Source organism: Erithacus rubecula (assembly GCF_903797595.1).
Source record: "Erithacus rubecula genome assembly, chromosome: 2".
Taxonomy (NCBI): Eukaryota; Metazoa; Chordata; class Aves; order Passeriformes; family Muscicapidae; genus Erithacus; species Erithacus rubecula.
The window spans coordinates 64895470-64909749 of NC_136685.1; the positions used below are offsets into that span (position 1 = coordinate 64895470).

General features: G+C 39.4%; 1 protein-coding gene across 13 annotated transcripts in view; it reads left to right on the forward strand.

The window, feature by feature from the left end:
- Nucleotides 1–2518: 2518 nt before the first annotated feature.
- Nucleotides 2519–14280, forward strand: part of RGS7 (regulator of G protein signaling 7) — a 222274-nt gene continuing 210512 nt past the window's right edge. For 9 of the 13 annotated variants that reach the window (XM_079333396.1, XM_079333397.1, XM_079333400.1 and 6 more), the window contains exons 1-2: nucleotides 2585–2930; nucleotides 3952–4063. In XM_079333396.1, the coding sequence (XP_079189522.1) occupies nucleotides 3986–4063 (78 nt within the window). In that variant the 5' untranslated portion in view covers nucleotides 2585–2930; nucleotides 3952–3985. Of the gene's footprint in view, nucleotides 2931–3951; nucleotides 4064–14280 lie in introns of all 13 variants that reach the window. The other 4 variants (XM_079333392.1, XM_079333399.1, XM_079333390.1 and 1 more) reach the window with 4 other exon arrangements.

Here is a 14280-nt window from a genome sequence, read left to right on the forward strand (position 1 = left end):
CCATGAAGTGACAGCAAAAAGGAAATTGTTGGGTTGTTTCTGGTCTGGCCTTCTCTTCTGTTTTAACCCCATTAGGGTCCATTTAGACAATGGACATGGTGGTGAAAAAAAAATTGGTGTGCTTCAGTGTAGCAGGTCTGTAGTTGTGAAAGAGCTTAAACATCTCAGTGATGTATTTCTCTGGCTCTGAGGACAAAATTAAAAACCCTTTGAAATACAGTTCCTTTTGATGTTACTATAGAAATACCTATTAACTTCCATGGGCCCAAGTAATTACTCTGCTTTAGAACTGCATTTAGTAAAATTTGATTACTTTCAAAGAAAGATAAACCTTGCCTATTAATATAAGGTTTTGTATTTTACCTGTGAAATAATCAGAATGGTTAAAGTAAAGACAAAATTGGAGGTAGGTAGCATAGCCGAAATCTAACTTGGCCAGGGATGCTTCTGCCTTTGGTTTTAAGGACATTCTCAGAAAATAAAAACTTGGGAAATGTTGCTGCCTAAAATCAGATTTGTTGGGGAGTTTTCTAAAGGTACATGACTGCTACCAAAATCTATTTGCAGAGTACCTTATGGAAAATAAGTAGTTTGAAGTCAGCTTTTAAGTAGCTTCATGTTGGTATTATATAAATGTATATATTACATGTAGGTACATATATATGTATCCAAGAATTGTAGTTTTTTACGTGGATTTTTTTGTCCCTTAAATTAGCAACAAAATGAGGCAGAGTAAGAAAACAAGTATTTGATCTCACTGGGAATTTGCTAATGTTTGATTGTTATGCTCTTTAACACAATTACTATGTTAAGTGGTTGTCAGAACAAGTGGAAAGGATAAGTCTCATTGATATTTTTAAGGATTTTCCTCCTATCCCTCTTTAAGGGTAAAATTATATTTGAATAGCATTTTGTGCAGTTCCCATTTTTGCTCTGAAAAAATTTTAAACACCCATCTGATAAATAAGATTTTGAGTTTATTTTGATGCTGTTCAACCACAAGGGTGTCACTTGTGTTCTTAGCAGATCTTGGGAGTCATTTCGCTTGGCTTCTAGTGTACCTGTCAGACTTGTAAAGTCAAATTGCTGAGCTCTGAGCACTGCAGTGCTGCTCATCTGGGTGAAAGCTAGGGAAATTATAGACTGAGATCTTTATTGCTGGTTCCCATTTCTCAACGGTGGACTGGGTTGATTCAGAGAATCTATTGGAAGATTAATACTTTGATTCTGGCTTTATTAGCCTCACCAAGATGCTGTTGTATGCCAAGTGGATTTCAGTGGGAAACTGGTCTTAGTTCTGTTTAATCTTTGGTTTAACAAATTCCTCTGCCAACTGCTTTCAACATTGATATGTCTTCATTTTATGCTTGTGCTGTTAAATTCTTTCCCTTGTTCTCTTCTGCTTCAAAACTCTAGAGTTCTCTCTTTTCTACCCCATTTGTTTTCACATTTCCTGTTCCTTGTGATGTGCTAAAGTATTCTCTATCAAAGTTGAGGTACATTGGCAGCAAAGAAGAGGAACTCTGAAGCAGAAAGATACTGTATCTCTTTGAAAAGTGTTCTTGTGTCATTTTACCTTTTGCAACTTCTGCATCTGAAAAACATTTCTATTTGTGATGGAGATAATGTTTCTTTGGTAATGGTCCCAGAATGAACACCAAACTTGTCTTCCTTTTGTCAGCTCTCCAAGAAGTCCAGATCAGTAATGTCCTTTTACCTTCATTTTGCTGTGGCCACTGTGACTCCCTATTGTTGCCTGAGCTAGTTTACCACATCCTCTCTTGAAGTACCTCAAGACATCTATATCAAGTTTGGGAGAGTAGCTAAAAGTAGTTGCAGTAGATGATAATAACAAACTTTTTGCCGGATAGTGTTGGTTTGAGGCTCTCTGAGATGTGAGAAAGGTAGAACAAGTAAGGGTGAAGGTGACCCAGCGTGCATGGAAACCTCTCTGATTGTATGCGGTAAATCATGCAATTCAAAGCGCAGCTCACACTAGAGGGTTCTTTTGCAAGATCGTTCTTGTACTAAGAGCTACTGTTTCCAGAAAAGACACTTTTACATGAAGATGCACCAAAGCTTAAGCACTTAAGTATCCTGTGTTCTTGTGGATGTTGAGTTGCGGGCTTTCAACTCCTTTGCAAAAGCGGTACTGCAAAAGTATTCTTATCTGCATGTGATGGGGAAATAAGACTAACAGACCCGGTCTTTGTCTCTTAGCATAGCCAACGCGAGGCAGATGCCTAGGTCATAGCGAAACAGTCCCGAGGGTGTCGGGGTGTCCTGAGGGTTTCTTCCTATCTACCTGAAACAGACTTACTCTCTGCTCTCTTCCACTGCTCAGGGAAGTGTGCGGTGCCAACAGAGCACAGGCTCTCATTAGTTTTCACTGAAAAAAAAAAACCAAAAACGTGAGGTGTCCAGCATAAGACAGAGGGAGAGGCATATTCCCTGTTGCTGTCAGTAAAGAAATATGAAGGAGGTGACACAGTTTCCCCAACTCCCCCTTTCCTTTCCTATCCCGTTAGCCCACATTCTCTTCCTGCCCAGCCCTCCAGTGATGCCTAATCTCATTTACAGCGGCTGCTGCCAGATCTGCTGGCAGCTGCCGTTTCTTGGCCGCGGTTTTCGGTGAGGGAGCCGAGAGCGCTGAGGAGGAGGAGGAGGAAGGCTGTGCGGTGTGGCGGAGCGGCAGCACCTTTGACGTGCCCGTCCCCCACGTGACGGCCGCTCCATTGCGGGGAGGGAGCTGAGCCGCCGCCGCTCCGGCAGAGCACGGGAGAGCCGCAGCCTCGGCGGCGGCAGCAGCGCCTCCGCCCGCAGTGCGTGTGTGTGATGAGCGATCGCCGCGTCCCTCCGCCCGCTGCCGGCTGACACCCACAGGAGCAGGCGAGGAGCCGCGGCCGGCGCGCAGTGACCTTGGCCCAGAGGTAACCGAGCGGGCGGCTCCGCGCCCCCGCCCCGCGCCTCCCGCGGCGGGGCCGAGCCGCGCTCCCGCCGGGCCCCGGGCGGCGCCGCCGCTGTCCGCGGTGCTGGAGCTGCGGCTCCGCGCTGGCTGCCGCGGGCGAGCCGCGCCGCCGGCCTTTGGCCGCCCGAAGCCGCGCACCCGGCGGGGGGCAGCGCGGGGGGCAGCGACCCGAGCTGGAGGCGGCTCGGCGCTGGGCAGGGCTCGGGAGGGTAGTGCTTGGAGCCGGGCTCCGCGGCTCTCCGGGCTCTCCGCATCCGCCGGTGTGGTCTGTAGATGGAGCACATTCTTACACCTGCGTGCAAAGCCGGAGCTAAGGCATGATCCGAGCTCCTGCTTAGTGCAGCTCCCGTGTGACCCGGGGGAGGGCGGGGAGGAGACGGGGCTGGCAGGGAGCCGGTGTTTGGCGGTAAAGTGCGATTAAAGTAGGTGAAAGCAACCGGAACGGCGTTCTGGCTTGTTTCTTCATTTTCCCTCGTCACCTGCTCCCCTGCCCCGGCGTATGTATGAGCACAGATGCGCTGGTAAATTGCAGGGCGCTCAAAGCGTCTGGTTTGCTTTTTGTGCGTTTGAATGTTGTGAAAGTTGCTACGACCCGAGCTGTGAGCGGAGGGCACTGCTGAATACGCGTCATGGGCAGAGTCCGTCCTCCCGAAACTGGCCTGGAAGGTGCAGAGCGTCCCTCGGTGAAGCGCTTTGTGAGGAGGCGTCTGTGCGCTGCGGTGGTTAGCGGTGTGTCAGGGCTCTGAGTGACAATTCATTAACGTTTAAATTAGATCGACACGTTACATCCATTATTTACCGGCAAGAGCGCGTAATGACAGTAAATGGTGAATTAGCAGCTTCGCTCCAATGTAAATATCTGTTGGAGTAAGAGCATACACTGATTTTGATAACGCTGTTGGTAGAAAGTCAGGTCCATTAATCATCAGGGAAGCAAGGAGACCGAGGCGATGCCCTATTGAAACCACTTTTACCTTTTACAGTGCAACATCCAAAAGCGGATCAAATTTGTGGGACATGGCACAAGGAAATAATTATGGGCAAAGCAGCAATGGGGTGGCTGATGAATCCCCAAACATGCTGGTGTACAGAAAGGTAAGCGTTTGTATTTTTCAGAAGCTGAGGAAGATGAAGTCCTGATTTTTTTTTTTTTTTTTTTTGCCTAGCCAGTGAAGCCATTATTTTTGCTGTTTCTCTCCAATTTCGTGAATAGAGAAATCACTGTATCTGTTTGAAATGGTAAAATCTGCACATGTCAACTTTGCATCTTGTTCAGAAGCAGCTGCTTTTCCTTCTGAGGTACTTGATGTATTTCAGTCACTCTCTGTGTTATACATATGATATGTGATGGTGGTGATGTGCCAGAGACTGGACCATGTTTTGAGGTCAAGTGTTCACTTCTAAAGTTTATTTGTAAAATTATTTCATATGTAATAAAGATAAAATTCAACTATATAATACAGTATTTTTGTCTTGTGCAGAGAAGTTGAAACCATTAAATTATTTAATATAAGGAGAAAAAAAACTGATTGAAGTTCTCACTTATCTGTGATTGCCACAAGTCAAAACTCCCCCCAAAACATACACTTTAGAATTTTTCTCTGTGAAGACTTCTAGTGTAGCTATTTTTACAATATCCATAGACAAATTTTCCTGTTATTGAACTCTAATAGTGAGGCTTATTGAGTGACTATGCTTTAATTTAAGTGAGAGTAAATGCTTGAAGATTTTTGAGATGCCTTTATAATTTTTTACAAAAGTCTTAATTGCATTTTTGAAAAAGGAATAGCAATGTAAATTCTAATAATTGAGAGAACATAATTTTGCTGTTGAAAATTGAAATAAGTAATTATGCAACTGCTTGTTTATTCTTAGAACACAGTGCTGGTTAACTTTGTTTTTTTGGTTTGTTTTTTTTTTTTTACCAGGTGGAAAAAATCAATACTTTACTTGGTTAGAGGCATTGACTTTTCCCCTTACTTTCTATTACAAGTTAACTTGTAATAGAAAACATCTGGTATATAATCAGTTTAGTCTTTGAGGTGAACTAAAGTATAAACAGTAATTGTGGTTTTCCCAGAAATTAAAAAATAGTCTCAAATTGAAGTCTGATGTGTGCTTTTATCTCTTCCTGTCTCCAGATATGTTGCTGATTTAACTTAGTTTGTGTCTGTTATTTTGTGAAATTAGGCTCCTTTTACATAAATGAATGAATTTATGAACCTAGCTGTGGTTATCCATCTACAAATGTGCATCTAGAAGAATACAGGTTACCTTGCCATTATTTAACACCACAAGTGTTTCCAAAGGCAATTGCATACATGAAAATAAGCTGCATATATGAAAAGCAATATACCAGATCTTATATTGTTTGTTGCAGGTTTTTGATCTTTCTGAACATAATCTTTCCACGTTTGCCATTTACTTCAATGCTGGCAAAAAAGGTTTTTTCTCACCTTATTTAGTACACAGAGGGACAACACAGAGTAAACTGTTTCTCTTTTCCCTTGGTGAGTTTGGTAAAAATCTGTGGAAAAATTTGTGACCTATGATATTTAGTATGACCTTATGCCAAAACTTATTGTTGGCTCTGGGCAGTGTCACCTCTGAGCAACATCCAGATTGAATGGGACAACTGAGGCAAGTGACAAGATCCTAGTGAGCAAGGGAAGTTTGAAAATGAGGAGTGGGAATAGAGCACACCACCTCAGGTGTATGCTCAGCAAATCAAGACATCAAGCATCTTTTTTGTTCTCTGCAATACATCTGTCAAGGGATGATATGAACTTGTTCTTCAGTGCAGCAGTGATCCTTCCCTTGTTGTCACTAAACAAGTGGTGCTCTGAATATTGAACTTTCAAAAATACTGGCCTTCTACACAATTACCTGCCCTATTTGTTTTTTTGTCTATATTTTTGTAGCATGGTGAATTGAAGATAATTTCAGATGCTGTGCACTCTATATAATAGAGTACAGAGAGAACTAAGTAGCCCTTCCTTTGGCAGTACTCGAGGAACAGGAAACAAAATAATAACTTTTCAAGAAGTCTGCCTTTTAAACGTGTTTTGAATTCTGAGTCTGGAACATAAGAGGAGGATAGTCAACTGGAGATAATTTAACTAATTATATAATCTGAGTGTAATTCTTTAATAGGAACAACTAAATCACAGGAGTCCTTGTCATACATTTGAAAACACAATCTGTCTCTGTCATTGTGTTGGGAATGAAAGCACTGTACAAAGAGCTAGATCTTTGAAGATCTCACACCTTTGTGAAGAACTCTTTTTGGCCAACTGGAAAAGTATTAACAGTTTTTAGGAAAAAACCCCACAAAAACCATGCTATGGACTAGGTTCAGTCCAAACCGAATATGAAGTTTTATATTTCAAATAATGCTGCTGAAATGCACAGAGGTGGAAATACTTTCTTCTAGTAGTTTATACCCCAACAGATGGAAAAGTACACTTTTTGTGCTATCTGTACCTGCAAAGACTAGATGGAACATCTCTTACTTATGTTAATGAAAAATTAAAATTTGAATGTGCTGTGAAGGCTGTTATTTTGGCTATGAACCACAATTTTGTAATCTGGTAATTCTGCTAGTCTGTCTAACTTCCAGCCACAATCTAAACTGAATATGTTCTGCACTACATGGAGTTACAGCTCTGTATTGCCTAAATCCTGATCATGTCCAGGAGCATTTTATGGAAAGTTCTATACAGAATGAAATCGTAGTGTTTTCAAATTTGGTTTTTAAAGCTTAATTGTGTCAAACTCTTGACAAAAAAATGGCTGTCTTTATTTTTTTTAATGCATTTGGTTTTTGGTTATTTGCTTATTTGAAGAATTGAACAATTGATAATCAAATTGTAATCTCAAGTAGTATAGAGTGTAGATAGTCTCCTATTCTCTTCAGTCAGCTGTTGTTCCTAGCTTAACAAGGGTTTCATTACATTTTGCTTTGAAAAAATAATTAAAGATCAGCATATGATAATTCAATATTCAATACACACATAACTAAGAATTACTTATTTGAATCTGAAAAAGACAGCAGCACAGATAAAGAGTTCCCTATATAATTTTTATTCTGCTTTTTTAGATGCTTGTGTCAGTGTTTTTATGCCTTGGGGAACAATTTTTATTTTAATAGAATGTCAGCTGCATTATTCTTTTTGTCTATCAGCCTAATTATAAAGTAATGACATGTGACACATCATTGGCACTGATATACCTTAGAAAAAGTCCTGAATTTTTCCATTGGTAGCCTGAGGAAAATATGAAAAATGTAAAACCCCTCCTTTTATTTCCTCTCTGACACAGTCCATTGCAGTCAGCAATTAAAAGATATAAGAGACTGAAATCCATAGTGTTTAAATTTCACAAATTGCTCATGCAGAAATCTCATATTTTGGCATCAGTAACTTACTGCTCCAAGCTAGGTCTTGGGGAAGAAATTTGAGATGTAGTAGTGTAGTAGAAGGCCCATATTAAGAAGTTTTTGAGTTTGAGACTGATCTGTTTGGGTGATGTTTTGTTTTGTTTTTTTTTAAATTATTTTAAATCTATGCCTAAAATTAAAAGAATAAGAATTTCCTGTTAGGAACTTCTATTTTAAACCTACTGCTGGTCTTGCAAAACTTTCTGGTCTGTGCTTTGCTTATTTTCAGTCAAACATATGCTGCAACTATTAGGAATTCTGATTTGCAAGTTTAATGGTTATTTTATTGCTGCCCGAACTAGCTTTGTTTGAGCACTGATAGCTTTATTTTGTAGCAGCAAGATTATCCTTGTCTGAAAGGTAATATTCTTGTGACTGACATTTTGGTGACAGTGCTGCTTTCAGTGTTCTAATAAAGATAATGAGGTGTTTGTTCTGTTTTTGTGACAATGATGGAAGGTCATATATGTCAGTACTCATGTATAACAAGGGCTGAATTTGTAATCTCAAACTTTGTAGTTTATCATGGTATGATATTCTTCATAGAAATAACACCTCCAAAACTTTATACTTTCCAATGCTGTAAACAAGCAGTAGTTATGCAGGGACAACATCTGAGGGAGCAGTGACACCATCTTCTAATAACCATTCTTCATCTCTGCTTCCACTAGAGATGACTTCCAATATAAACTGCAGATAATGCTGTTCTCATGTGGCCTTTATCAACTGCTCCCTAAAAAGACTATTGGAAGAAATTGGTATCAGTGATAACTGTTCCTTAGAGCCTGTGAGACTAAAGAAGGACATTTTAGGTGGATTTTTTGTAAGTGCTGTCACTCAATTTGAGAAGGGAAGAATCACTCTGATACATGTTTCTGAATATGCCATGGCATTCTGTGGAGGCATCTTGTTTGTCACTACACTGGAAAAGGCAGGGTGGTCTAAGCTACTAGAGATAAGTGGTTTTGGGGTTTTTTGGTGGGGATTTTTCTAGTGTGTTTATATGTATATATGTTTGAAAATTATTTATTAAATTTCACTATAGCTGTAGATTATGCTGTTTCTTCTTGTGTGCCACTGAGTGGTGGCACTGGTGTGAGTCTGATGGTCTTGGTGTTATTCTAACACTCATTGTAGAATTAATTGATGGGGAAAGGTTGATATTTGTGAGCCTTGGGAATTTCAGCTGTAAGAAGAAAATAATTTATCTTCCTGTCCAGTAAGTTATGAGGAAATTGTAGTCCTGGAGTAGCTGGCTGAGAGTGAAGTAAACTTTTGCACAGGGAAATGTAGGGACCACAAACCTAATAGAGATGAACAGAACAGCTGCTAGATGCTGTGGAGTGACTTTTGTTTTCCTATATGCTCTCATCCTTGTGTTTTGTCTGTCCTCTGTGCAGGTTCACTTTGCTGTATCCTCTCCTGGAATGGTTATAGTTAGTACTAGGTGTAGTATCTATCTAAATTTTGTCATCATTTGTGATTAAAGCAATATAAAGGATTTGATTGTCTTCACAACCATATAGAACAATTGAAAATTCTAAGGAAATTCAATTAAAAAATTGTGTCTGAGTCTGTAGGTGGCTAGATCGGCAAGAGGGGCACTTGTCCTGTTTTGCTGATTCTTGCTGGTGTTTTCCATCCTTTCTGTTCTCCTCTTCCTTCCACTAGGTGTAGAAATACATCAAGTGATACTGCAGTGAGAGGTTTACTGCTGCTTACTGTTCTGAGCTTGATGTACTCTCATCACTGGCATTACTGTCAAATGCAAAAACCCCACAGCATCCTGTGCCACCATGTTTAATTCCTCTCTCCATCCCACATGTGCTGTCTGAAAAATGTGTGTGCCTGTTTTGATTGTGCATTGTCATTTTCAGTTGCACTGCTTCTTTCCTTTGAAGCAGTCTATATTTGTAGCTATGGAAACAATGATGCTATTGAGAGTGACGTGCAATATTGAGCCAGAAATTGTTTGTTTTGGAGTTTTGTTTACTTTCAGTTCAGGCTTAAAGCATTCTTTGTGGACTGCAGGAATTTTTATAGTGATCTCTATCATATTGTAATATTTGACAGGTCCCCACTAAAGCTGATATGAAATATACTGGTAAACATGATAAAATACTTCCATGTAAACACAACTTTTTAAAATATGCTATTTCCCCAATTCAGAAATCTTAAACCAATTGAAGCATAGTTGCAACTTTTAGTATAGGAATCACTGCACCTCCTTCTTCAAATTGGTTTGTAAAATCTGCTAAAAGAGAAGAAAATTGGGTTAATTTCCACAGTAAGATGAGATTTTTTTTTTTTTACATTTTAGTCTTGATTGCCGCTAGCTGTTAAAAAAATCCCAGGTCCTACCTAGAAAGTGCAAACCAAAGTAAACAGCAGAATATATTTATTTTTTTCAACATGCTTTAAAATTTTTTTTCACAAGGTTGCTGAAAGATAAATAGTGGAGGTATGTAGTAATATAGAGTGTGAGCAATAGCCAGTTTTCAACTATTACTCTAAAAGATAAAGCTTTTGTGAAAGAGATGCATTGAGTTATTCTCTGTTACAAATAGCTAAACTGAGATGCAACAGTGACATGTCAGAGTAGAGGAAAAGCTAGAAATCCCTTTATTTTTGGTAAAAAAGGAGCAAACTATTTTTTATGTAGGAGGGAGCCATTAGGGCTAAGACTGTGGAATTCTACCTAGAGTGGCATCCATTACTCCTGCTTTTTTCCCCCCCTCCTGTGTTTGGTTGCTTGGTTTTTTTTTTTTTTTTGTTTTTAATGGAAATGTAGTAGTAGGGCCAGAAAAGTCTGGATTTTAATAATGTTAATGTGAACCTTAGCATAATGTATGAGGGAAGAAAACTTTGAGGGTGGGCTTAGTACTGAGATGGAGCACTTCAGAGAAACATCTTCTGCTGAAACTTTGAGGTGATGATGCATTGAAGAAAAAGTACACGTGCAATTTCCTGTGGTGAATGGATCAGATGAGAATTTTGATTTTGGTGAGAGATTGCCACCAGCTACAACTGAAAGCTGAAGATAAAAAAAGGCTGAGTTAGTTATTACAGTATGTGTTGGTTATAAGAGCAACTGGAATAGATACAGTGGGAATGAGGCTGGCTGGGAAGCCACAGGGGACATTGGAGCTGAACTGTGTGAGAAGCAGAGTTGGGAACTGCAGTCTCATTTGGTGTGTGAGAGCAGCCTGGGTTAGTGCAGGAGTACAGGGGGGCAAGAAATAGAGCTGTAGGAGCATCTCATAAATTCATTGTAGCTGTCAGGGAAAGCTTTTACTGGATAACATTTGGGATTCTTAACTGGCAGGAATGGGACTGTGGCATTTGGACTATTTAGTCTCCAAAATTTTGAGGCTGGTTTTGTGCTTGTGTGTGTATTCATCTGTGTTTGAAAGCTTCCTTTTTCAGATGCTGCTGTGGCTCTTTCTCAGTTTGTAATGCTTGGCATGTCTTCGACAAGACAGTTTTATGGGCTTAGTTTCAGAGAAGCTGCCTTGTCTGGGAAGGTGGTCAGGGCATCAAAAAAAGTGATATCACTCTTGCTTTCTCTTATTGTTATTGCCTTCTTCCTGTTATTCCCTCAAATATGCTTCTGCCTAAAAGTTTATTGCTGATGATTAGAAGCTGGAAAGATTACACTACAATGTGTATTTTATCCATATTTTTCCAATGAAGGGGCCTATTTTTCAAGGTTTTTATAGTTCTACTATTTCTATTCAATTGAAAATATCTTGATAGCTGTTAAATGAAACTAGAGTCTATTAGATCCATGGCGTCATTCAAACAAAAATCCTTTTGAGGAAGGCTGTAAGAATTTATCACTTCGTATTCATATCAAATATGCACTGGATTGAATCTGAAAAACCTCAATCAAGAGCCAAATAAACACCAGCAACCATCTGGATGGAAAATTATCCATTGCAGTGAAGTGATCATTCTCCTGGCATTCATGTACTGTTTTTTACTGAACTGGGTAAAATGGGAATTTTGGCCTGTATTAGCTCTTCTGCATCACTTCTGCTGGAGTTGTGTGTTTTGTTTTCTTTCTCTGACCTGTGCTGAATCCTGTTGACTAATGGAGTGTGAAGTTCTAGGGAAATTGTGCCACAGAGAGAGGTAGAAACACAGAGGATGTCTTCACAATGCAGTTAGATAATCCTAATACATCCTATCTGAAAGTGAAAACTGCTCCCTGTAACATTGAAGGATTTTACTCTTCCACTTATTCTTGATATACACAGTTGTATAATGTGTGGATGCATATATTACACTGAAATATTTCAATTAGTTGTTTAAAAAAACTCGTAATTCTGATGAAAACTGTGGTTTTCCTGATTTCCTTTTGTATCAGGATAAATAAACAATTTACTGAGTGCCTTTTGAAAGATATATTAGTGCTTCTTAACACCTGCACTTCTCTGAACTAGAAACTGCAAGAAGTATTAATTTTCTGTGAGCTAGATTCTGCCCTCAGATCTAGATTCATGACATCTCTTGATATCAGCAGGAGACATACAATTGCATTTGATATAGAATCAATATCAAAAAGAAGAATGACAAGTCTTAATAGTAACCCTCAATTACATAAACTTGAGTCAGGTGTTTTACAGTAAGAATTCTCTTTGTTGTATACATCTTTCTGTACAGAGAGGAAAATACAGAATATTTTGTAGCTGTACTGCAAACCCCCTGATATTAGCATATTTAGTGCTGCAGGTAGGTCCAAAATTGTGAAACAGGATGGCTTCTTAGTAGCAGATGCTAAACTTAATGTATGAATAATGAATGTTATTGTATAGGGCTATACTAAAGTTTCTGTATGTCATGAGTAGTTTATTTCAGCTGTGTTGTGTGCAGAATAGGTGGCCTGTAGTATAATTAAACAAGTCTTGGTGAAATTCTGTAAAGATCAGTTTATTGCATGCAGAATACCTTAAGTTTGTCAGAGTACTACATTAGATGGTAAAGTACTACGGTTATAGGCATACAGTTTTAGACAACCAGAATACTATAAACAAATGTTCTGTACAGCTGCTCACAGCCTTACTAGTTTTCAAATGTCAGTTTCTTTAAGAGTTACTAAGCAACAAAAATTCTCATTCAAGTCACTAGGAGCTAAAGGTTTTGAGTACCCTTTTATAAATCATGTTTGTGACTTGGTGGAGTCATCACACTACCTGCCTGAAATATTTAGATTCTGACTCATGTGGTCTGGAGGGCATATCAGTGTCCATAATAGTACAGGAGCCAAACTAATGCCCAATAAAGTTAGTGCATTGGTTTGGTTTCTAAAAGTGAGAAGAAATATCTTTGGCTTGTTTAAAAGATGAATAACTGATAAAGTGTTTTATCTGGGCTCATTTCTTAAAAGTCTGTACTGCAGGAATGGTACCTCTGCTATAGGAATTTTTTTTTTCAGAGGTTAAGCAATGTGCTGCTCTGCAGACAGTTGTGCCCTGAAGCACTTAAGTTTGTTTGGAATAGAAAAAGAATAGTTCAGACCTTGCTTTCCCTTTGCCATCAACTCCACTTCTATAGCATTATATTTGGATGTTGACGTTCATGTTCAGCATTTTACTGAACACACTGTCCTGTTCCTAGGTTGAGGTAGCATTTGTATCTCATTTTGAGGTACATTCAGAAGAAAAGCCTGTGGAAATGTTCTATTTATGTAGCTGTGTTTGTATTTACCTGTGATGTATCTGTGGCTGTCATGCCATCAGCCTTTTAACAGACACTGTGGTGCACAGCTGGTGACGTAAACCATAGCCACTTTTATTGTCTCTGGGATTCTTTTGCTTTACGTTTGTTCTGCTCCAGAAACTGAGGGCTAACTTTGATTCCAAGATACTGGACTTCACATAATTTCTAGTTCCATATTCCAGGGTTTAAGGACTCTTAACTATAAACTGCAGGAAAGAGGACATGCTGTTGTGCAGTGAAAATCTCAGGGCTTTCACTTGCCATCTTTATGTAATACACGTATAAATTTAATTTTAAATGTATTGAAGATTTATACTTATTCCTCACTCTTCAAACAGGAATTCTACTTTTGTGTCCTGTGAAGTAGTTTATTCTTGGTCACTTTTGGCAGTATTAAAGGATTTGGAGTGTGTTCAAGGACAAAATACTGAGTGTGAGGCATGGAGAGAAAAACATTAGCATTGCATCACTCTGTCACTTGCAATACACATTATTCATGGTGAGCTATGCCACCAGTTTCTCTGGCTGGTGAGTATGGTGAGACAATCAAGGATGGTGAGGACCACTGGAATTCTGCAGGTGCTTCAAGAAATGGTGCTGGAGCTTCACTAGGTGGTGCCCTTCTTCCTGGATAGGGAACATGCATCCCACAGGGATTGAGGAAACAATGAATCCTGGCCTCATGCTAGATATTGATGTTGGTGCCACTGCCCAGGTCAAATTGCTGATCAAGTCTTTTGACAGTGTTTTTACTTCATTGATCCTTGTTATGTGGTTTCCAGGGTGGGAAGTCTCCACTGTCACCTTGTGTTCATCAGTCAGTCTAAAAATGCTGTTGTCTGGATTTGAGTTGCACATGGGAGGCTGCTGGGCTTAGCATTCTGTTGGCATAATGAAAGGATAATTTTTGTGCATAAGATTTGCAACCTAAATATAAAATAAGAGGTGTCAAAGTCATTTGGGGAGACCAGTCAGGAAAGATTGAGACTAGGTAATTTTCATTCTTCCCTCAATGCATAGAATGGTCTTTGTATCAACTTCAAAATAATATTTGAAGATCACCAGACTAGAACTGAATTTTGCTACAAATTCAGTTATTCACATGACTTGGTCCAAATGTCAGTGATTTTATTTTTTATCTTGACAGGTCTTA